General features: G+C 42.0%; 7 protein-coding genes across 11 annotated transcripts; 6 read left to right on the forward strand and 1 right to left on the reverse strand.

Annotated features, from left to right (window-relative positions):
- The first annotated feature begins 52 nt into the window (after positions 1–52).
- On the forward strand, positions 53–3897 carry LOC129596237 (ovochymase-1-like). The gene is made up of 12 exons (XM_055493464.1): positions 53–242; positions 415–545; positions 609–752; positions 835–913; positions 1138–1277; positions 1370–1507; positions 1601–1661; positions 1966–2231; positions 2322–2525; positions 3131–3441; positions 3567–3656; positions 3732–3897. The coding sequence occupies exons 1-12, from the start codon at positions 182–184 to the stop codon at positions 3817–3819; spliced, it is 1713 nt and encodes a 570-aa protein (XP_055349439.1). The 5' UTR covers positions 53–181; the 3' UTR covers positions 3820–3897.
- A 242-nt stretch (positions 3898–4139) lies between these two features.
- On the forward strand, positions 4140–6042 carry LOC129596257 (uncharacterized). 2 transcript variants are annotated; one of them, XR_008691398.1, is made up of 3 exons: positions 4140–4262; positions 4546–4688; positions 4749–6042. XR_008691398.1 is itself a non-coding variant. In XM_055493488.1 (2 exons), the coding sequence occupies exons 1-2, from the start codon at positions 4583–4585 to the stop codon at positions 5261–5263; spliced, it is 621 nt and encodes a 206-aa protein (XP_055349463.1). In that variant the 5' UTR covers positions 4142–4582; the 3' UTR covers positions 5264–6042. The 2 variants fall into 2 exon arrangements, 1 of the variants encoding a protein (XP_055349463.1); XM_055493488.1 differs by having other exon boundaries at positions 4142–4688.
- A 759-nt stretch (positions 6043–6801) lies between these two features.
- On the forward strand, positions 6802–9823 carry LOC129596198 (uncharacterized). Of its 2 annotated transcripts, none has more exons than XM_055493406.1 (3): positions 6802–7408; positions 7477–8893; positions 8952–9823. In XM_055493406.1, exons 1-2 carry the CDS (start codon positions 7300–7302, stop codon positions 8040–8042), a joined length of 675 nt encoding a protein of 224 aa, XP_055349381.1. In that variant the 5' UTR covers positions 6802–7299; the 3' UTR covers positions 8043–8893; positions 8952–9823. The 2 variants fall into 2 exon arrangements, with proteins under 2 accessions (XP_055349381.1, XP_055349380.1); XM_055493405.1 differs by having other exon boundaries at positions 6827–7408; positions 8952–9818.
- Positions 9824–10697: 874 nt separating this feature from the next.
- Positions 10698–13399, forward strand: LOC129596249 (nucleoside hydrolase-like). The gene is made up of 5 exons (XM_055493478.1): positions 10698–11055; positions 11386–11432; positions 11544–11838; positions 12191–12333; positions 12738–13399. Exons 1-5 carry the CDS (start codon positions 10893–10895, stop codon positions 13131–13133), a joined length of 1044 nt encoding a protein of 347 aa, XP_055349453.1. The 5' UTR covers positions 10698–10892; the 3' UTR covers positions 13134–13399.
- Positions 12748–15304, reverse strand: LOC129596250 (uncharacterized). Of its 2 annotated transcripts, none has more exons than XM_055493480.1 (3): positions 14720–14858; positions 13974–14305; positions 12748–13807 (listed from the first exon to the last, which is right to left on the reverse strand). In XM_055493480.1, exons 1-3 carry the CDS (start codon positions 14772–14774, stop codon positions 13403–13405), a joined length of 792 nt encoding a protein of 263 aa, XP_055349455.1. In that variant the 5' UTR covers positions 14775–14858; the 3' UTR covers positions 12748–13402. The 2 variants fall into 2 exon arrangements, with proteins under 2 accessions (XP_055349455.1, XP_055349454.1); XM_055493479.1 differs by having other exon boundaries at positions 12749–13807; positions 14704–15304.
- Positions 15305–16117: 813 nt separating this feature from the next.
- Positions 16118–18779, forward strand: LOC129596251 (uncharacterized). Of its 2 annotated transcripts, none has more exons than XM_055493481.1 (3): positions 16118–16432; positions 17150–17667; positions 18076–18779. In XM_055493481.1, exons 1-3 carry the CDS (start codon positions 16299–16301, stop codon positions 18429–18431), a joined length of 1008 nt encoding a protein of 335 aa, XP_055349456.1. In that variant the 5' UTR covers positions 16118–16298; the 3' UTR covers positions 18432–18779. The 2 variants fall into 2 exon arrangements, with proteins under 2 accessions (XP_055349456.1, XP_055349457.1); XM_055493482.1 differs by having other exon boundaries at positions 18088–18779.
- A 576-nt stretch (positions 18780–19355) lies between these two features.
- LOC129596246 (serine/arginine repetitive matrix protein 2-like) lies at positions 19356–22493 on the forward strand. Its single transcript, XM_055493474.1, has 2 exons — positions 19356–20329; positions 21049–22493. Exons 1-2 carry the CDS (start codon positions 19595–19597, stop codon positions 22156–22158), a joined length of 1845 nt encoding a protein of 614 aa, XP_055349449.1. The 5' UTR covers positions 19356–19594; the 3' UTR covers positions 22159–22493.
- The last annotated feature ends 6 nt before the right edge of the window (positions 22494–22499 follow it).

Consider the following 22499-nt stretch of genomic DNA (forward strand, 5'->3'; position numbering starts at 1 on the left):
ATTAAAGAACGACAATATAACCGGCACACTTAAATAAGCAGTAACTGCCTTATCAAAGCCTAAACATATTTAAAAGTGCCGGCATTAGAGCGGATGAACCAATTACACATTGTTCTCGGGAGTTGAGAAATACAATTCTTATTTAAGTTTCGAGCTGATTCCTACACAGTCAAAGCGAAAAATGTTTGTTGTTGCTGTTATTTTGCTCGCTGTCGGAGTAACTGCTTCAGCAAACGGACAAGGTAAGTATCATCCATAAACATGTTGTATAGACAAGTTTGGATTGATCAACTGCTTTCAAAAATGTCTACCTAAAGTTAAGATACGGAGTGGGATGTACAGCATTAAAAATAAAACTATTAGAAAATGTTTGTAATACGAATCATCAACGAACATGGCACTCAGTCATTTTAGTTTGCGGTGGTACCGTAACCGTTGACGAAAGCAGTCCCGTTGTCATCCAGTCACCTAATTATCCCGAAGTCTATCCTCATGATACACTCTGCACATGGACGGTTCGTGGGGTAACCGGAAAGGGACTTCTCGTATGTACTGCGGCATGCGTGGACATTATCAATTAAAGACCGCTGAATATCAAAATTTTGCAGTTTAATGCCATTACCTTCGGTTTGGAAGGTTTTCCTTTTGGTATCAGTTTTGGCTCATGTAGTTACCTGGACCACCTCACAATTGGCAAAACAGCATTCTGTGGGGCACAAGGACCGAATAATCATCAAACCGGCACTTTAGTTGTGAGATGTTCCTTGTTATTATTTGTGTACTTTATTGCTAACTGCTGCGTAATTTGCTAAACTTCGATCGGTTTAAATACAGGTTGTTACATTCCGCTCCGACGGAAGCGTTGCAGATATCGGATTCCAGGTTTCGGTCAGCATCGGCGCTGACCTCACACGTAAGTTACGTACTACGGTTACTACCGTACTGAATACTGTAATTAAGTAAAATATAAATGTGTAGTTAAATACAAATGTTAAAATACAACTAAATATAAACCTGAAAAATAAATGTGAATATATGTGTGAAATATAAATGTGAAAATAATATGGAGTTAAAGTATGTTATTCTTGGCTCTTAGTCCTGGTTTTAGCGATCTTAACTTTAATGCGGTGTGTATAGCCGGTGACGCCTGTGGAGGTGATGTTGACGTCGAAGAAGGAAAAACTGCATTCCTTCTTTCGCCGGGTTTCCCTGCTACGTATTCCAATAATCTTGACTGTACTTGGATTGTGACTGGACCGACTGGAAAAGGTCTTCAGGTCGGTGTTAACAAAATACTTGGGAACAGCATGAACTACAGTTTGACGCCAGCTGCAATATATAAGATGCAACCTCTGAATTTGCTGTGTAGTTGAACACTGTGACCTTTGACTCCGAAAGTGACTTCGATTTTCTGGCATTATATGAAACTGTCAACGGGATTATCACAGAAGTTTCAAGGTCTTCCGGAAAAGGACCTAACCGGGTTCGCAGCGTCACGAACGGCCTCGTACGTAGAATGTTTTCCCAAATTAGGTTATGCACTGCGCTTTGGCTGTCATGGCGCGTATAAAACATGACCTCTTTACTCTTTTTCACACAGACCATCGTTTTTCGATCCGACGATGACATTCAAGGCAGCGGATTCAACGTTTCTATCGAAGGTCACTAGGCAAAAAAGGGTTTTTCAGAAATTTTTGTCACCTTTATTGTATTCCGGGCACTGTTGTGATTGGCTACATACTTACACACAGTCGAACTCAAATGACGACGTTGTAGTGACTGACTAGTGTGACTACATACTTACACATCCTCCAATGTAATAAGGTAGTATATTAGTTAATAGTCAATGTTACTATACTTAATTAGCGTCAACAACAATGACGTCGAATTCATTGTTGCTGACAGCGTCAGGGTCTTTATTTTATCTTGAGCAGAAGTTGATTTGAGTTATCATTTTCTTAACAGTCGATCCCTGTCCGCTGGGCACAAATCCATGTCCCAGCGACAAAACCGTTTGCGTTGCTCCCTCCGCGTACTGCAACACTGTCTCCAATGAATGTCCCGGCAACGCTGACGAACAGTATTGTCATGCGGAGTGCGGCATTCCTCCCATCCCACCGGATCTGAACTTAACTCGTATTGTAGGCGGGGCGGAGTGTATTCCCCACAGTTGGCCATGGCAGGTGGCGTTTTTGTCATCCAGTGGCTCTCAGTTTTGCGGCGGCTCACTGGTAAGTACGCATTTAACGCAGTCAGCCACGCTTGCATTGGATGGTTCTGGTTCTTTGTAATTAAGTCGTACCGAATTTAATTTCAAGTAGATCAGCGACCGGTGGGTGATGACAGCCGCCCACTGCTGTTCTGGACAGACTACTCTGAATTCCAAAGTGCTGTTAGGAGGACACCGCTATGCGAGCCCGGAAGAAGGGTCCAGAATGCACACTTTGCGACAAATCATTCTGCATCCTAGCTATGGCAGTCGACCGGCAAACAGCTACGATTTCTGTTTATTAGAATTGAACGAGGTGCGTACAGTGTGTTTACTTATTACGTAGATGCTGCCGCTTTGTCGATCGATGTACTCGATCGTAGTGAAAAGGCTCACTGGCTTCAGCCAAAATAGCAAAACTCGCGAACAATACCCCCCACAAATGAACGCAACACGATAATGATCTTTCGTGAATTCATAACAGTGTTTCAAATTTTTCAAACCTGACCGTGAGCAAAGTTTTTATTTATTTTTCAAATTAAATGGGTACCAATTACGGCTGACTAAATCGATTATAACTGAAATTTATTTAATGTTAATCTAATTTATTTAATGTTATTTAATCTGAAATTTTTATTTCTGCTGATTAATTTTAGTCATCAGCAAAAGTGCTAAAGTATACACTATAGGCACTACTGTATTGAATCCCTGTTCCCAGTAATTTGAAGGGAAAAAGAACTTCTTTGTCAAAATTTAATAGACATATTTACGGCACCGTATATCACTCTCAGTCTTGAATATTTTACAATTAATTTAATGTATAAGTATATAAGCTTCTCAGTGTGATATTAACCGCTCTCAACTTTACTTTTCGTGTACTTTCATACGTACTCGTATTTTCTCTAAAATTCGAAATTTTAGCCAACCAAGTTCAGCCGCACGATTGCGCCGGTGTGTCTGGCTTCGGTTAGCGACGGCACACCCGGCTCCAGGTGCTATGTCACCGGTTGGGGCAATGCGCGCAAACGTGATGTGTTCGGATTGGTGGTGGATAGCCTTCTCGTAACCGCTGACACTGCGCACCGATCGAAAAGCACAGTTCACGCACTACGCGGAACAGCCGTTGTCCACCAAGTAGATGTCACCATTACTGAGTCATCGTACTGCAATTCGGCCTACAATGGCGTTATCGACGACAGTATGGTTTGTGCGGCTGCACCCGGCAAAGACACGTGAGAACAAACTTCTGACAGTATCCAGATTCGAGTTTATTTAAGACAGCTAAACGCTTTGTGAGTTTTCAATAAGCAGTGGTACAGGAATACACATCCAGGTAAGTTAAGTAAAATGTTTGTAGATGTCAAGGCGACAGTGGTGGCCCACTTGTCTGCGATCGCGCCGATGGCCAGCCGGGATTCGTTTTGGTCGGGGTCACATCGTGGGGACGGTATGTAAATCCTATGGATTGATAAAAGCACAGATTGCAGGAAAATCACGACATTGAGTGTTATTTTTATTTCAGAGGTTGCGCTCAGCCCGGTTATCCAGGAGTTTATGGTCGGATAGCGCACGTACTCGACTGGATTACCGAATCTATCTACTCTGTCTAGAACAAATTTGTTTTTTCGATTCATATACTTAAGCATTTACAACAGTTAACAATAATGGCAATAAACGCAACAGGAAGAAAGAGCCGAAAACAGGAGTATAAGGTGGAATAAGTACGTATAAAAATACAGTATGTATAGTACTTGTATAGAATGATAATATCAAAAGAGTGTAGCGCCGTACAGTTGTATTGTATTGTACGTTCAACCCTTACGTTGTAATAATTATTATTACTATCCACTCATTTACGTCACAATGACATTAAAAATCCACAAGTCGGCAGGACTGCGATATCTTAGTCGCATAATAAGCTGACTAACGTGAAGACTGCACTGTCACTACAGTCGCACTGCAGTCTGCAGAATAGAGATCGAGTATGGAAAAGGCACCCAACAAGCGCAACGAGAAATTCCACCATTCGCAGCTGTTACAACTGTTCTTAAACGTAAGTTACGTAACACAGTTACGGTACTTATATATCGCGTTTGTAAATTTACCTTTAACCAAATTACTTTAAAGGTCATTAGTAATACCTGAACCCTTTTAATTTCTATGTCTTTGTCGGGAAATGTTGTCAGAATGCTTCTGGCTAGCTATCGAAATCGCGGAATACAGCCTAAATGTTAACCCTTAATTCGAACGAATTCTTTAATTATATTAATTATTATGGTTTTCCGATGGACCACGGTTCAGTCAAGCGCACTCAATCATTTTCGTGGCCGCTACAGGTGGTGATCGATTACCGCCTTGCTCAAATTTAGCAGCATGAATACTGCCGTTTCGAAGCGTGAATTATTCAGTCCGAGATTGTTGCTCTTTGGAGTGCTGGCGATATTATGTGGATTAAGCTTAATGATCCTGGACATTGTCAGTAAGTTGTTTTTCCATAATTAATTAGCCCATGAAGTTAAGAAAATTTTCGAAATTTCAGCTGGTACTGAACTTGAGCGGGAAGGAGTGTATTTTCAAGTCAGCGGGTTAGCTGTTCGTACTTTCGCTGGTCTGATCTACATCGTAGCGGGTAACGCTGAAATTTACGCTAGTCGACCTTTGCATGCTGATGAAAAAGCAGAAAACCGTCAGGCCTTACTGGGCATAGTTGTTAGGCTGAACCTTCTTGCCGCTTTGGCATCTTTAACGCTTTTAATTGCCGTGATGAGCTTCGAGCCATACTACGACTCGGGATTGATGTTCAGAGAATACCGAAGTCCCGATATCGTTAGCACGCTGACAACGCTTAGGATGGCAGTTATATGCTGCCTGATTGGAATCGTCTTGGTATGTTCGATAACAGAGTGTGTTTTGGCTCACATTTACGCAAAGAAACCAAACATCATTATTATCACTTCTAATCAAGATCGCATACTGGAATCCTCCGAAAACTTAGTGGTCAGAGACGTCGTGGAAGAAGATTGTGGAGATAACCAAAGCAAGCACAATTATTAAGTACAAATAAGAGGATCGAGCTTATATTGGTTCATGGAAGTCCAGGATAAATTGTTTGGATGAATAATATTGTATGGTCCTTATGATGAATAACTATATTGAAATCGAACATACCAATATCACCAGTTAGATGAAAATTGTGCTGACACCCATAATGTAGTGCAAAATACACGTGTAAAAAAATTAAAGAAATCCTTGCCAATAAAATCCGCGAATGCCCGCTTTGATTCTGATAGCATCATTTGTATGATCATGACCTTTTGGCCGGTTGAGGGTACACTTGTGACTACACAGCTGGAGAAGTAAAAATTTACCCCAAGTAGATCAGCGACCAGTGGGAGATAGCAAACGTGCCCTGCTGCTTCAGACAGATTACTCGGATTGTCAAGTTGCTGTTAGACGGACGTCGCTGTCGTCTGAAAGTCCAAAAAAGGGGCCGGAAATGCACACTTTGCGGCAAAAGATTTTGCATTCAAACTATGGCAGTTGACCAGCAAAACGATTTTGCATTCAAACTATGGCAGTTGACCAGCAAACAGCTACGATTTCCGCTTGGTTATTTCGAATAACCGAGGTGCGTACGGTACGTGCCGAAAGTATACCGGATTTTGTATACTTCCATGCTGCCAGCTGTACAGAAACAATGCTTCTTGGATTTCGAAGAACTCGAAATTAAGCACACTTTGCTGGATCCAGCAAGGTTTAGTAAGATCATTGTCAGCAATTATGATGATACTGCACTCGCAATAGTTAGTCTTTCAAAAATCAGCAGTGTTTTGACTACAAATTGTATACCTATTTCGTACAATTATGTTGTTGTTCTTTCCAAATCGAAGCAGGTGCTACTGCATTTACGACTGACCCAGTGGCTGATGGTGATGCTAAAATAAATTTCGGTGGCAAGCTGGAGGGAAATTGAACTTAATTGCCAAAATTTTAATGTGATTTTTGCCAGATAATATTTCAGGCATCAGTTTTTACAACCAAAAATTTCAGTTGGGCAGTACTTAATTAATCGCTGTTTAATTTACTATTTTAAAATTTCAACCATCAACTTTCACACTTCGCACCAGCCCGATCGCACCGGCGTGTCTGGCGAGGCTAACGACGGCACAGTGCACTCCCTGTTCCAAGTGGTTTTCACGTACTCATACAGTAAGCGTGACGCTCTCGGATTGGTGGAAGACGGCCGGTATTCACAATCGCTGAACTTATGCACCAATCTTCCAACATCTCTGCGCGGAACGGCGTTTGTCCACCGATTCGTTCCCAAAATACAGAATTACGGCATTCTACACGCCATCGATGGTATAACCTCGCGGGAACAACAAGACATCGCGGTATGCTTGGCCGACCAGGAGAAGGAAAAGTACGCAATGTTGAGCTTGCTGCATGCATACATGCATCATTTTGGTTTTCATTGTACATACTGGTACTTTACGCCGAAAATAATACGCTAAGCCGGTATTTATTGTTCGTTTTCTACTCGTAGTCTTCAGCAGTTGGAACGTCCAAATTTAATCAATGTTTGCCGGTAGGAATTAAGGTTTATACTGAACCTTTCGGGGTGTATCTATACATAGATTGCAAACAAAGCCTGTAATGCAAATTTTCAAGTCGGCAAGATTACGCTATCTCTGTCGCATACAACATCAAAGCTACCGGGTAGTACGGGAACGACAGCAACAAACAAGTTAAAACTGACCCTACTCGCTGGCTACAGTATCAGCTTTTCGCAAACGTTCTTCTGCAATTTTGTACATTTACAGCATTTGTCTTTCGAAAATCACTATTATTAGATTCGCCAATGGTGATTTAAACGTCCTGTCGCGAACTAATTGTCAGACCGATCCACCCTACAGAAATCGGCGCACCTAATCCAAATGTTACCCTAGATACATGACCCTAATTGGATAAGTACGGAGTTTTTCCTACATACGTTTCGATGAACTGTTACCTATAAACGTAGTTGATCGTTCTCATGACCACCATTAATTAAGTGGTGATCGATTACTGTCTTATTCAAACCAAACAGCATGAATACTCCCATTCCAAAGCCGCGTGAATTATTCCGGCCAAGATTGCTGTTATTTGGTGCCCTGGTGATACTGTGTGGAATAGCTTTAATGATTTTAGACACTGCTAGTAAGTTGTTTTCATGGCCATGAAAATGACGTTATTGTAAGGGTATTGCTTCACTTTCAAAATTTTAGGTGGTATTGAACTCAAGCGGCGGGGAGCGTATATTTACGATATCTGGGCGCTAGCTGTTCATACCTTCGCTGGTGTGATCTACGTCATACTGGGTGTTGCCGAAATTTACACTGGCCGACCTTTGAATGCCGATGAAAAAGCAGAAAACCGTCAAGCTTTGCTGCATGCAGTTGTCCGGTTGAACCTCCTAGCCGCTTTTGCATCTTTGGCGCTGTTCTTAGTCGTCACGACTTTTGAGTCCTACTACGAATCTGAATTGAATTGCAAGCAATATCGATGCTCCGATATCGTTACCAGTCTACTAACACTTCGAATAGCAGTTATAAGCTGCATTGCCGGAATCGTCTTGGTATGTTCGGTAACTGAATGCACTTTGGCGTACATGCACGCCTCGACAACGACTACAACCTCCAGTTCTGATGAGGAACCGTTGCTGGTATCCCCGGAAAGTTTCGTGGTCAGCGATGCTGTTAAAAAGATTGTGGAGGCAGGCGAAGCAAGCGTAGCTGTAACCAGTGACGAGAAAAGTGGAGTGGTTTTCCTGACGAGTGCCAGCAAGTACTGATTGTTACAGAATGTCAGAATCAACAATGCACAAACCAATATCACCAGTTACTTAAATGATTCAGCTGTGCTGGCTGAATACGCATGTCAAAACTCCTCGGCATCCGCAAATGCCTGCTTTTACTTTATACCGTCTGCGTCAAACCAATCGGTGGAGGACACGTTGTTGTGGCTTCCTTTACTCAGTTTAATACTGTACATGACCGGCTTTACATGCACTGTAGTTTGTAGACTTCCTTATACAAGCTGAACAACTGGCGAGTTTGAACAATTTTGTGTTTATGGCGGTTGTATCGTTCATCGGATACATAAATACATGGTTATCGTTATCGAGATCAAGCAGTGTTTGTATTGATATCGGCTTTTCATAAATTTTCTACGTGGCCAACAGATTTACATTCGAACAAGGTCGTGAAATCAACAGATATGCACTGGAATGTGAGTTGTACACTCATCGATTATACACGCGCGGCACATTCAGTTAATTTCAAACGAAATAGTCTTATAATAATTATTATTTATTCTGCATATTGATTCGATGAAATGATATGATTGCATGCGTGTTTCATACCTATAATTAAAGGGTATCATCACAAGTGCGCTACAAAAGTCCAAGCCAAAAAGCGATACCTTCGTCATTTCGTGTATCATTCTTAAAATTGCGAAGACTGTTGAAAAGCATTGCGTGGAATTGCTGGAATATACGGTTGCTGCTAAGCAGTACTTGAGTGAGGAAGAGAGACGTAATGGCTGCTTCCATAAAAAAGAACGGACTATATAGTCCAAAGTTGATAACATTTGGTTTATTTGTTGGACTATGTGGTCTCAGCTTGGCGATCCTGGATCTTGTCAGTAAGCACCTAATCCATTCGATTTCGAATTATATGTGGGAAAAAACTCGTTTTTGCAGCTAGCTTGCATATCCGACGGATGGAACCCCTTGGAGTGCACATCAATGCCAACGGCTTGGCAATCCGCATCGTCACCGCTGTCCTGTATGTCGCAGCGGGTGCTTCTGCGGTTTATACAGGTTGTCCCATACTTGTGGGTGAGCAGGCTGAAAATCGTCGACCCATGTTGAAAATCGTTTTCGGATTAAGCATGCTGGCTGGTTTGGCTTCTGTTGTTGTCATGTTACTTACTAACACTTTGGACTGCGTTACGCGAGGCTGTAACTTTGGACTTTATTACATTACGGCATGGGATTTCTGTGAAGAACATCTTCCTGAATGCGTTGACCTTAGCAGCTTAATAACACCCCTGAAAGTGGCGCATATGTGCATCGGGCTGGTTGCGCTGCTGACTGCGGTATCTGGATGCATTTGCGCCTACATATATGTAAAGAATCCCAACAAGAACATCGCCGACGAAAAAGGGTTCTCGAGAGCAAAGCAAAACTTCCGCATCAGTGACATTTTGAAGAAAGCTATGGAGAAAGCTGGAAACATCGTAGCCCCGGATGATGAGAAACGTCCCATGATATTCACAGCCAGCAACGGCAAATACTGATGTTTGCTTAATACATGTGCGTGTACAGTACTCGTATTCTTGTTTTTTATGCACATATCTGTATGTTTAGATAAGTTTTTTTTCTAAATGACCAGTTACATTATTCGAGGATCGTTTCACTTTGCATTGTGACGCGTTACCGTCTTTCCGGACAAGTAATAACGTGATGATGGTTCAATTGATGACAGATCGCTGTTCTTATATATAAAATACAATAACGCTTCCGGCTGCAAGATCGGTAAGCCGTGTCCTTGTCAGAAAATGTTGATAAACGTATTTCTACTCTGCGTAATTCGGTAATTAACAGGCACCAAGGTAGTATCTTTATGCAGATACATCGAATGCTGGAGTCCTTTTTTGGGCAATATCGCTGCGATTAACAAACTTCTCACAACACTGCTGCATAAATCTGCTTTTTACGTATGTAGCTTACTTACGCACCCAGGATCAACATAGACGCTTGATCTCCGAACTTATACTCTATTTGCTCGAACGACATCATACCGAACTCTAATGACTTGCAGCTGTGGTAGTTTAATAAAATACCGCGGGTAATTCGTAAGGTCTGTACTAATTATCCGCGGTACTTATAGCTTGTTGCATGTACATGTAAAAGTAGCGTTATCACAATCATGTAACAAACTGCATAGTAATTACCGGTATGTATTCCCGTGATAATAAACAAATCTGTTCGACCAACACTGCAAGGTAAAAATGAATAAATACCGCGAACGACCATTGTCCACTATTAGCGTCCGCCTGAGAGACTTTTTGGTTTTTGGTCGGCTTTCCGTTAGGCGAGCCCGTAGACGTGATCACTCAATTGGTTGGTAGTCCGCGCGTGCAAGCTCATATTGTTTGTTGGATTGAGAACGTACCCTGGTATACCAAAAATATTTTCTTTTGAGAGCTTCGTGTTTACTGTTTAGCATTTTTTCCCAACATTTATTAACATGGCGTAGTTTTGCCTGCAATGTTTTGCATTTGCCTGCAGTTAATAACTTATTTAAGCTGTAAGTTAAGCAATATACGGAAATTATCTCTGAATGTGATCGCGATACGGGCAAAGCCGAAATCACATCGCTTCTGGAGATTTTTTGGTTGCGAAGTGTGAATTTGATAACCGTATTGACCAAAGCGATAGTAACACTGCCAAGTTGCCATCAGCCAGATAACAACTTTTCACGAGACGATGAGCAGGTGGTACAGTAAGTGGAACGTGCGTAAGAAATCGAAGAAATTGAATTATCAGTTTAAGCTGGATGCGCACGCTTAATGCTTCAGTGCTGGTGTCTAGTGGCGAGTTTCTTTCAAGTAAAGGTGTTGTTTTGATTTACAAAAAATGGAGTCCCTAGTCGCCGCACCTGCTTCTATCAGAAGGAAAATCATTATTGATACGGACTGTGGCACGGATGACGCGCAAGCTATCTTGCTGGCCTTGGCGGAACCGACGGTGGATGTTATTGCGCTGACATGTGTGGGAGGGAATACAGTTCTGGATAACGGTAATTATTAAGATCCATCGAAACTTGAAATTAGGCAGTAAACAATCAGTCAGGCAAGCAGCAATTAGGCAAACAATTAGGCAGTAAACTGTACCAGTATGCTGAGAGTGCGAAGGACTTGGCGAATAACTGTAATGTGGTACCGATACTTGTGAATAATTTTCTCATTTTGCATGTATCATGAATAGGCTGATTGCAGTTGCTGAATTGCATATACGTTTAAGTCTAAAAATCGAGCTAAACTCGCATATATCGACATTGTTAACTAGACGATCCATGTTTGTAAAAAACATTTCCCATAACGGCTTATACTTCTGTGTTTTCTTTCAGTTTGCAAAAATACTGCCAAAGTCCTGACGGTCACCGATCGGCGTGACGTAAGTTTCTATGCTAGCCTCATATCGGCAAAGTTTCTGAAATGTTCTTAAAAAAAGTAATTTCAGTTTTGTCATGGAACATATTTCTGAACAGTTGATATCGCATCGTAGGTTCTCGTATACCGGGGTTGTGCTGCTCCGCTCATTGGCAATGCCGAATCGGCGAACTTCTATCACGGACACGACGGTCTGGGTGACTGTGATCCGCATGTGTACCCCGACGTGGAAGTCAGACTGCAGCCTGAGCCTGCGGCGGTGGGATTGATTAATCTGGCCAAACGCTATCCGAAAGAATGCACTCTTGTGTGCTTGGGACCGCTGACCAATGTGGCCCTCGCCATGAAGCTGGATGCGGAGTTCACACAGAACCTGAAAGAACTAGTCATCATGGGCGGAAATCATGAAGGTGCGAATGCAGCTGTCTATGTTGTCTGGAAGCGATTTGCTCGAATGGTGCAGTAGATCTGCATGGAACTTCAGCTAACACGATTTTAGAGAACTGTTAAAATATAGACTAAGAAAAATGCACGTTGGCGTGCATTGACAGACCGGAGCGCGGCAGCTACTGCGCTACCATTCTTAACAATTAACACAATCAATAATTTTACTTAACAACATAACCAGCCAGCAACATTTTCGTAATGACCTTTCGTAACAACCTTTCGTAACGGACACAGATACATTTTTGCATTGGTCCTGAATTAAGAGGACCTCCGCTACGCTCCGGTCGATTAAAATTTGCAAAATTGTTACTATAGGTCAAGGCAATCATTCAGCATCTGGTGAATTCAATTTTTACTATGATCCGGAAGCGGCCAGTATTGTGTTGAGTGGTGCGGAGTGTCCGGTAACGACAGTCGGGTGGGAAGTGTGCCTGATGCCCGAAAACCAGTTTAAATCGGTAAGAGATACCGTTGCGCTACCGATTACGTCCATATACTGAAGCCAGCAAATTCGCAATTAACTCCATACATTGCAGTTTTAACTGTACTGACTGCCATATATATAGGTTACTGTGTACATATTTGTTGAATTTTTGAGCATTTGGTTTAAGCGACAACATTATGAAATTAGAGGTAATCGTAGTGCAATGGCATTATGGTAGTAGATCACGCAAGGGCGTAAAAATGCTGTATTTGCCTACAGACACACACACTTCAGATCGAAGAAATAGCATAAGCTTCCCTGAAATAGACAGTTTTTTCTCTATAGGCGAAGGAGCCACAATTTTAAATGCAGCAGGATGACTGCACATTCCCATCAGAAACTTTTTTTTGCGCTCGAAGTAACTGAATTCATTTGCAGGAATGGTTGGACAAATTCTACAACACCAACGAGCAGCCAACCCCGCAAGGCCACTTCCTCCACCGCATCCACGAGCGCGTTATCGAGTATCTGCGGTCGAAACACGTTGAAAACCCGGAGAACATGGCTATGACGATGTGCGATGAATGGGCGGTGGCGGTTTGTATCGATCCGTCCATTTGCCGGCGCTCGCAGATCTGGCCCACCCGCGTCGAACTGTCCGGCAAATATACGCGCGGTCAGTGTGTCGTGGACAAGCGGAATTACTGCCTGCCGGCGGAGGGAAAACGCAACGTCCGTCACGTTCTGTCGTTGGATATTGAAAAAATGAAGGAGCGATTAATTACTATGTCACAACTGAAGGCATTTCCCAGGCCGTTCAAAAGCAGCGAATAATGGGAAACTGGAAAGACTTGCTTCCTATGAATAACTGTCCGCTTTTGCAGAAACATTAATGGTTTGACAACTTTGACTGCATCTCTGTTTTTCAGGAATTAAAATACCATCATAGTTCTTCTAAACAGATTTAATTTTGCATTTTGTGAAGCGTGATAATTAATACTGGGAAATTCAAAATACCATGAGTTTTGGTTAACTGATAATTTATTTTTCTCGGTGACATACGAATACGGTAAATGAGAAGAACAAAAACGTTCACGAAATGCTTATGAGTAAGTTATTTCGGTTCGGTTTCTGGTAAATTCATTATTCCCGGCATTCTGTTGTCGGATCATGGGAATGGCAAACTGCACCAGTAAACCGGCTTCCCATACTTGCAACGGTGAGGCCAATGGCACAACATAACGATACGAAGAGCCATCTGAGAGTTTCGGATAACAGATAATTTCTTCCGTATACATCAGCTCTACTTCACCGTAGCTCCACTCTTGACTACCCAGCACTCTTTCGATCTGTATAACGGACTCCGTTAGATTTTTCATTAGTTCTTCGAATTGCCGTGTGGTTAAACGCGCCAGCAGTCCATCGCAGACTTTGGTGAGAAATGCTCGTCCATCTAAGCCACTGAACCAGTGTGCTGATTTTGAGGTCACGGTCAATGCGGAGGATTTCTGTAAATGTGTAAATGTACAACCCACAATAAAATCTATTAATAACTGGAAATTTAGTATGATTATTGGAAAATTTGGTATATGGTTATTATTAATTTAGTATTTAGTATATTTAGTATTTAGTGCTCTTCACGGTAGGACCAAATTACTCGTAGAAAAAATCTACCTGCAGTTGCAAATGATTGGCGGCCTGTATATCCAATAAACCACAGCTCAATCGATGCGTCAACGCTGCATGCTTTGTCCACATTATAGGCAGTGTATGGTGGTGACGGCTTTTTTCGTACAACCATTGCAGTTGCTCCGTGAAATATCCATGCTGGAAATGATTATCCCGCATTATCATCATCCGCCAACAGTACTTCGATGGTGTATGGGAAAAGGAAAAATCACACAGGAAGTGTATGTCACGGGATAATCTGTGCAAGTAGTCCACCGAACTGGCTAGGATTCGGGCACTCAGATTGGCAATGACGACAACGGGAAGTGGATTCCGGCCTACAACCCGTTAGGAATAATCCTTTTACAATTTGAAGCATTAGCTTAATCATGCGAAGCATTATTAATACGTATGTCCCGACGCACCCGCATACGTATGTCCCGCTTTTGTGCAGTTATACGCTCAGCACCTTTTGGTAGTTTGCTAACCATAAGAATTTACTTTATTCTTGACAGCATGTAGCGATTGCTGCAGAATGCACATGCTAACATCGTAGTGCTGTGGCATCTAGCGTCGCCATTTCTGGCCTATTCGTATTATTAAGGTGAACACCGAAAATCGTAAGTAATGTTCTATGCCCAAAATGTTAATACAGATTAAAACATTTTTCTAGATTTTTAAAATTTTTAGCTTTTGTTTTTGCCTCGGATCAGGGCGTGGAAAAGCCTTAGCTTACTTGAATATTTGCTTACGAAGTTGAGTAAGTTTTCCCAGTGCCGCTGCTGCATAACCCGGTCCACTTCCCATACCAGAAGTAGTGCATCTGGTGTGACCCCGTTCCCATCATTCGCGCTGCCCAGAAAATCCCCGTGAAACAATTCGGAGCATTGAATACAACTGAAAAATTGTTTGGATTCTTCTGCCGACTTCTTAACATGCTGGAATACATTATCAAACAGCAAGGACGAGCAGGTGACGTTGGCGCCTACAACATGTAGAGCGACTTCCTTATAATCGGACATGTTACATAAAATTTTCTCACCGCAGGGAAAATTCAAAATCAAGGAAAATATTAACTGTACTAGTAATTAATTCAATATTCATGAAATATTCATGAACTGATATAAATTATATCTGTAGATTCTTTGATCTGGTCTGTCCATCGAACAATGTCGTCAATGTGCAGTTCAGTATTTTTAGACTTCCTGCGGATTACTGCGACAAACTTATCAAGCCGAAAATTCCGTACTGGAACTTGAATTATTTTGTTAGAATGTTAATTATTTATTCAACAGTTGTCACTCAGTAATTAGGTTTATTAAGGAAGTGCTAGTGCCTATTTTTACTGTCTTTGCAAGCAGCGTCTATCGCATAAGTTTTCTAAAGCCTAAATTTTTAACTCTAAACATACAGGTGGTATTGGTTTTAGGTTAGTTGCCAGGTTTCTCATGAAGAATCTGCCATGTAAAAAATTAATAATCCTTGTAAGTAATAACTTCCCTGTATATTGTGCAACAAAAACAACCACAATCATGTAAAACAACAACAAAGTCACGTAAAACAGTTCTTTTAACTGTTGTACGGGTCACGAATCCTGATATTACAGCCTACTCGTAGTGGGCTGTAACTGCAATTTTTGCACGCATGTGCACCAAACGTTCTCTTCGCTCAAGAATTCAGTAGACAAAAATTTTAAAAACACATAAGCTAAGACAGAATAATCTGGATAATAATATCAGAGATTCGTATTTATATACGAATCGTTTACTTCATCATACAACGTGCAGTAATTCCCCAGAGGTTTGCAATGCTTTGCAGTACAATACATAATATAAGCTCTGCATGGCGCATGCACGGTCTCGTAATAATTACTCGTAGCATATTACACAGTTACTTAAATGTATGACTTAAGCTGTATTTGAACCGGTTGTAAGCTACTAACTGCAAGAGCAAAATCATGCGACTAAAAATGAATAAGTAACATAATTTAGCCCTACGCATGCACCCTATTATTAAAATATTATTACTAGTACCGTAAGTTTTTAGACATTATTATTCATTAATTTGGCAAAAGAAATACTAAGCTAGTGATCAGTACGTACAATGTTATTGCAATTATTTTAAATCAGAAATATACATCAGTTATTCGTGTTGTTCTTTCTACTGACTGTGCAGTTTTCTTCGTCAACCAATAAACTTATACTACGGACAACGTTGATCTATAAATATTTTATCGATTAACATTGATCAATCAATTCATAAATTTTTTTACATTATTAATCCTGACATTAATAAACCTGGTAATTCTCTAAACTACAAGAATTCAAGACAATGGGAACCCCACGATATTCTTGCACCGAATGCTCAGGAAAGATCCAGCAACTTGAATCAGATTTAATGGCAGCTAATTATCGAATACAGCTAATGGAACATCGTTATAATCAGATTACGAACTTGGTTAGTAGGTATGCATATGATAAACGTAAATATTACTGGAATAATTCTTTCGTGTCAAATATTATAAAGATAGCATGATTATTCGTATAATTAGTCTACGTACGTAAGCGCGCTTACGTACGTATCTGCCCATTCAGTTCCAAAATGATTTTTTCAAAAAGTAACTAAAAAATTTGAATTCCCTAAACGTTTGAACGTTTCCCTAAACGCTTCCCTAAACGAATTTGAAATCAAACGTCATCAGTACTAGTCTGATGACGTACTACCAGTAACTACCAATACAACTACGAAACTACCTATAATTTTGGGCAAGACCAGTCTAACTCGTATTTTTCGTCATTCTGTAAAAATGAAAGGATTAATTCTCTGAATACTTATTTTTGAAGAAAAATTAGTTATTATTTCCCTTAGCGTAAGTTAGTAAATTAAAGGTGAATTCGTTTTAGTTAACATTATTACTATTTGGGTTTATTTTGTAACGATCGTTAACAAAATAGCTAGAGTATTACAAAAAAGTATGATCTACGATTGCGATACATAGATATCGTACAATTGTACATAATGCATGCAAAAAAGGTATTTCTGAAATTCTCACTGTAGGTGCAAAGTGAGCTAAGTCTTAAAACTTCTAAAACTTTAAAACCGTTAAATTCTTGACTCGGGATCGAAAGGGTTGACGGCCGTATTGACGGTTTCTCTGATAGTTGTATTTGTGTTACGCGCAGGTTATGGAGTGGCGATGCTGAAGCAGCAATTTATTTGTTCAATCTTGATCCAAGTTTTGCCGCGAGATCGGGAACACAGCGAAATGACGACAACTCAGACACAAATTCACAAAGGTCACCACGTGAACCCTCTCAATTCGAAGTGGCCGTGCTACCAACGCAGTTCAGTTTATACCACCCTGTATCTCCTACTAATGCGTCACCGAGAAATTACATGGCAGGCACATCGCCGAGAGATTTACAAACTGATCCTGACGTGCGCGGAATGTATACTGGACCGCCTGCTCCTGATCAGCTTCAGGGCGCTCGGAATCATTTGGTGCGCTCAAAAATCAGTAGCCAAAGTATGAGTAATGTATCCTGTTCATCGAAAACGGCGAAATTCCGGAATGCTAGCGGAAATTCCGTGACATCCTTCAAGAAAATTCCGTCGCGAGTATTAAAAAACCCGGAGGCGTATACGTCACTTCCGGTGGTCAACCTGACCTTTGGAGATCCTGTCCCTAATTTCAATCAATGTAAAGGGCTAGTAACTGTATGATCTGCATCAATAATAAAATTCAAAGAACCGACTGCGAGTAAAGTATGTAGTAATTTTAAATTGTTCATGCACAATTTAAAAAAACTGCGCAGCCACAGTTCGTATATTACATTTTGCACTGCCACGTAATGGTAATGCAGGCACACTATACGTAGGCACGACAATTATTTATATGGTAAATTTAATTTTTGTAATATTGTTGAATCTCTTTCTTTCTGTTCTATACTCATATATATACAGTACGTGGTTAATTAAATGATTTCTGAATTATTTGCAAAATATCGGTTTTCGTTTAATTTTGTGAATATTCTGCATGTGAAAATTCGAATAACGATGAAGTCCAGGAGTAAAGTTCATATGTCCATTTACACCTTTCACTGCACAGGGTTTTTTTCAGTGTCTTTGGCAGCAAATGCGGCGTCTCACCGTGGACCGCGGGCGCTTCCCGCATCACCATTCGAACGGCTTCCAGGGGAAATGCATAGAAGTATGCATTGTTCTATGCCTTCCGCTGCAGCTCTGCGTGGTGACCTATCTTATGGCAGTGGTGCTTATGGTACTATCAGTTCATGGGCATCGCCAGAATTATTTGTGAAAAATCTCACTAAAACCGGACCGGAAGTGGAGTATTCGCCGTTGCGCGACTACAGTATGTCGCAGATCATGTTGGCAAACACCGATGCTGAAATACAGCACATCCAAGACAGGAGCGGTCACGATGCGCTAAGATTTCCTTATTAAATTAAGCTCGACTTTATTACTCCGCGTATTGACAATAAATAGGTGATTGATTAAGCATGAGACATGAATACCACTACTGTGGTATAAGTTGGTCAACAAAACGATTTTTTACTGATGATATAATATTACAATAATTATAATATAATACAGAATTGAAATTTTTGATTTGAAACGAAAATACAGTGGCATGAGTCGCCGGCGTTTCTCAACAGTTGTTATTAAATTTTTATCTCACTGGCGTGTGAAACATCTAGAATGTCATACAAAGTGGCATTATCTGATTTGCGGAAGAGTTGGGATCGCGAAGAAATTGGATGATCTTTTAGCGTTGCCTGCGTAGAACCGAAATGCAACCTTTCGTTTTTGACATATTAATATTTAATAATTAATATCGCCCATGCTATGGTGACATCTGTAATGTACGAGGACATTTGGGTGCTGTGAACATACCCTGCACGATTAGGCTGCGATGAACAGCTGGTTAGCCGTAGCTCGCAACGCTACTGATATCACAATCTGAATGCAAACGGCTATAAATTTAGCCGGCTGTTCATCGCAGCCTAATCGTCCAGGGTATGTTCACAGCACCCAAATGTCCTCGTAGCGATTTTACTGTTGACCGCAGTTCACAGACTGCATGTTTTGAGCCTATAAGAAAGAAGTATTCGTAGTTAATAAGTGCGTAATTTTCTGAAAACGAAAAACAACAAAATTTAATGTTTATTATTACATAATTATTAATTACAGCTTCTGTACTCGTACTTGTGCCATAGAAAAGGAAAATACTGTATTTTCCTTTTCTATGCTTGTGCATTTCTATTTCGACTTCCGGTATGAACTTCGAGCTCATGCCTCATGGGCCTTGTCGTTTGTGCCGTTCCGCTTGCCATTGCTGTTGCGCATTTTCCGACGTGAAAACGATGCATCTGGCATTTGCTGATTTGCATTCTGCACTTTCAGTGACTTTTTTATTTTGATTCCTTCTTTTAGTCTGTCAATTTTGCCACTGAAATCTTGTCGCACGAATGATTAAACTGACTATTGTTATCTATGAGAGCAGTCACTAGAACTCTTTCGTAACCGAACCTCTGTTGAGTCCGAAATATCCGCGAACTGCAGGCTGCAGCGTTGAGCCCACTCATCTCCCTCACGTTCTCGTCACCATGTACAACGGAATTGGTCTGCAGACGGCCCGTGGTTCAGGCACCAACGGGTACGTCGTCCGCAATCTCTCCCTCGTGCGCAATCGCCGTGAGAAAGTCAACTACAAAACCGAGGCCGATCTGGCCAAATCGGAGATCCGTGATCGGGAGCCCAATCTGGAGATCCTGGAGCATGAGCGTAAACGCAAAATTGAGCTGGAGTTGCTGGAACTGCGGGAGATGTTGGAGACCAACAGCACCGATCCCGCGTTGATCGAGGAGAATATCCGCGCCTACCGCGCCACCCTCCTGGCAGAAATGAAGTCTACGACGGAGGTGGACCCGGAGACGGGACGGGTGGTGGTGGCCGGGACGCATCAGATGGCGGCGGCCAATCTGACGCGCAATCAGAAGCTGCGCGATGCGTTCGGGATTTCCGATAAGTTTAAGGACGGCACGTCGCTGGACGCCAAGGAGACGGTGGGGAAGAAGAAATATGCGCTGATTAAGGATCCCGATGATGATTTCCCCAAGGTTAAGAAGGAAGGGAAGAAGAGACGGGAGGAACGCGAAGAGGAGGAGCCCCGCGGTAAACGCAAGAAAGATGAGAGTGAACGACGTGATGAAAAGAAAAAAGCCAAAGAGGATGAGGAGAAAAGTAGAGGAAGGGATATTAGTCGGCAGAATTCGCGGAAAGAGGAGAAACGGGAGAAATATCAACAGCAGTCATCTAGAGACGAAAGGAAACGCGAAGAGGTATGAAATCTTTGTATTTTATAATCTGGATTTTACCTTATAAGTTTAATCGTATTTTGGGATTGTTTTTAAATTTTTTTTTACGTTGGAAGTCTCATTGGCCGTTGTGATGATATTTCTATTATTCAGTAGAATTGCATTGATATATCATAAATACAAATTTGCATATCCTGCTAGAAAATCATAGGAAAAAATTGTGACATATTTATGCAAAGCTTGATTAGTAATAGGTAATTTTTTACAACTCTGCGTCAAGTTATTCTGCAGCCGTTATACTACGGAAATCAGTTGAAGATTTCACTGAATATGTGTTGTAATGTTGTAAATGGTGATTATAACTGTGTTCAGTGCTGAGATGACGGATTGTCTAGACGTGATATGAAATTGGTGAAAAATACTTAATAAAAAATCATAGATTTTAGCGCGTTTTTGTTAGTTACTTATACGCTGTCATTCCAGTTTGCGAAATGAGGTTTGTTTGTTGGATTACTATGTAGCTATCGGGTGATGTGTGGTTTTGCCATACTCCCTTATTTTCTAGATTTTAAATTATGGAAAAGTTTCTTATAAATATTTTCACGAGCATCTTCGCTTTTTATAGTGCATATCACACCTGGGGCGATACTTGTGTTCCACAGTAAACATTGTAAATTATTTTAAATAATAGTCTTTTCGTTTTTATATGGTAGTTGTGCTTATGGCGACTTTTGAATCTGCAGAAATCATTTTCTCCATCTCCGCGCAAAGATCGCCGTTCTCCTAACCGAGACATTCCATTGAAGGATTCATCCGTGTATAGAGCCCGTGATGGCGACGCCAAATCACGCCGTTCTCCTGGACGCGAAACGAAAGGCCGCCGTTCCCCCGACCGGGATATGAAATCGCGTCGATCTTCTGATCGCGAAATGGGCCGACGTTCTCCAGATCGAAGCGCAAAATTTCGTCACTCACCCGATCGCGATGCGAAATTACATGGCTCTCCAGTCCGCGAAACCAGGGGCCGTCGCTCACCTGAACCGGACATTAAATCGCGTCGTTCTCCTGATCCCGAAATGGCACGGCGGTCGCCTGTTCATGGTACGAAATTCCGTCGTTCTCCCGATCGCGAAGCGGAATCACGTAGATCTCTAGTTCGCGAAGCCAGAGGTCGTCGCTCCCCTGAACGGGATATGAAATCACGTCGCTCTTCTGATCGCGAAATGGCGCGACGGTCTCCTGATCGCAGTGCAAAGTTTCGTCGTTCCCCCGACCGCGAGGAGAAATCGCGTGGATCTCCGGTCCGGGAAACCAGAGGCCATCGTTCCCCCGGTCGGGATATTCAGTCGCGTCGCTCCCCGGATCGCGACACCAAGACTCGCCGTTCCCCTGAGCGCCCACCCCGCACTCACCGATCGACCGAACGGGACGTGAAGCCGCGCCGTTCACCCGATCCCCCCGCGAAATCCCGTCGATCGCCGTCCAGCAGTTCCTCCTCGTCGTCATCTTCCAGTGATTCCAGTGACTCATCTCCATCACCGCCGCGAAACAAGCAAACTGTCCGGCGCAGTCCTGTACCGCGTAAAGCCAACCCTTCTCCACCGCCACAACGCCGACGCAGGGAGTCTTCCTCACCCGGCACACCCAATCCGTCACAATGGAAGCCGGAGCGCCGTTCTTCACTGTCTAATCGACGCAGCTTGCCACGCGATGCCAATGGGAAAGTCGTTCAGGAGAAGAAGTCGCCGGTCCGGCGGAGACGGTCGCCCACACCGGAGAGACGCCGGGATCGACGGGATGATCGACGAAGTCGATCACCGGAACGGCGGCGGAGGGAGCGGTCGTACAGTTGAGCGAATTGCAGTATGCAGTATCTGTTGTATTTGTGGGTGGCGTTATATTGGGCTGTTTTCAAGCATTACGGATAAATTGACTGTCAAGGAAATTGCATTATATTTTAATAATCGTATCACAACGATGCTTTCATTTGTTTATATCCCGCTTTTGTTCGCGTGGAACTGTATTTCCAGTTTGTGTTGTCCGAGGTGTGTTTCAGACTTTCAGTTATAATTGAAGGAGGAATTTGCAAGAATATGAAGCGTTTGTGTTGTTTTAAAAATCATGTCTTAACTACTCCGTGGAAAAACGGTAAATTTACTGGCTGAGATAATTAAATCACTTGGTTTTCGATTGA

Source organism: Paramacrobiotus metropolitanus, unplaced genomic scaffold (assembly GCF_019649055.1).
Source record: "Paramacrobiotus metropolitanus isolate TYO unplaced genomic scaffold, Prichtersi_v1.0 Parri_scaffold0000087, whole genome shotgun sequence".
Lineage (NCBI taxonomy): Eukaryota > Metazoa > Tardigrada > Eutardigrada > Parachela > Macrobiotidae > Paramacrobiotus > Paramacrobiotus metropolitanus.

Bases quoted from the DNA above. Each gene is read 5' to 3' on its own strand.
- LOC129596237 (XM_055493464.1), top strand. From the start codon at position 182: ATGTTTGTTGTTGCTGTTATTTTGCTCGCTGTCGGAGTAACTGCTTCA. The intron at 753-834 runs GTGAGATGTTCC...GTTTAAATACAG, and splicing joins ATCAAACCGGCACTTTAGTT to GTTGTTACATTCCGCTCCGA. The intron at 914-1,137 runs GTAAGTTACGTA...CGGTGTGTATAG, and splicing joins CATCGGCGCTGACCTCACAC to CCGGTGACGCCTGTGGAGGT.
- LOC129596250 (XM_055493479.1), bottom strand. From the start codon at position 14,989: ATGTCCGATTATAAGGAAGTCGCTCTACATGTTGTAGGCGCCAACGTC. The intron at 14,306-14,703 runs GTAAGCTAAGGC...AACGGGTTGTAG, and splicing joins CTTCGTAAGCAAATATTCAA to GCCGGAATCCACTTCCCGTT. The intron at 13,808-13,973 runs GTAGATTTTTTC...ACACATTTACAG, and splicing joins CCAATCATTTGCAACTGCAG to AAATCCTCCGCATTGACCGT.
- LOC129596198 (XM_055493405.1), top strand. From the start codon at position 8,788: ATGGCTGCTTCCATAAAAAAGAACGGACTATATAGTCCAAAGTTGATA. The intron at 8,894-8,951 runs GTAAGCACCTAA...TCGTTTTTGCAG, and splicing joins GGCGATCCTGGATCTTGTCA to CTAGCTTGCATATCCGACGG.
- LOC129596246 (XM_055493474.1), top strand. From the start codon at position 19,595: ATGTACAACGGAATTGGTCTGCAGACGGCCCGTGGTTCAGGCACCAAC. The intron at 20,330-21,048 runs GTATGAAATCTT...TTGAATCTGCAG, and splicing joins ACGAAAGGAAACGCGAAGAG to AAATCATTTTCTCCATCTCC.
- LOC129596249 (XM_055493478.1), top strand. From the start codon at position 10,893: ATGGAGTCCCTAGTCGCCGCACCTGCTTCTATCAGAAGGAAAATCATT. The intron at 11,433-11,543 runs GTAAGTTTCTAT...ATCGCATCGTAG, and splicing joins CGGTCACCGATCGGCGTGAC to GTTCTCGTATACCGGGGTTG. The intron at 12,334-12,737 runs GTAAGAGATACC...ATTCATTTGCAG, and splicing joins CCGAAAACCAGTTTAAATCG to GAATGGTTGGACAAATTCTA.
- LOC129596257 (XM_055493488.1), top strand. From the start codon at position 4,583: ATGAATACTGCCGTTTCGAAGCGTGAATTATTCAGTCCGAGATTGTTG. The intron at 4,689-4,748 runs GTAAGTTGTTTT...TCGAAATTTCAG, and splicing joins AATGATCCTGGACATTGTCA to CTGGTACTGAACTTGAGCGG.
- LOC129596251 (XM_055493481.1), top strand. From the start codon at position 16,299: ATGGGAACCCCACGATATTCTTGCACCGAATGCTCAGGAAAGATCCAG. The intron at 16,433-17,149 runs GTATGCATATGA...TGTTACGCGCAG, and splicing joins ATTACGAACTTGGTTAGTAG to GTTATGGAGTGGCGATGCTG. The intron at 17,668-18,075 runs GTAAAGGGCTAG...TTCACTGCACAG, and splicing joins TGTCCCTAATTTCAATCAAT to GGTTTTTTTCAGTGTCTTTG.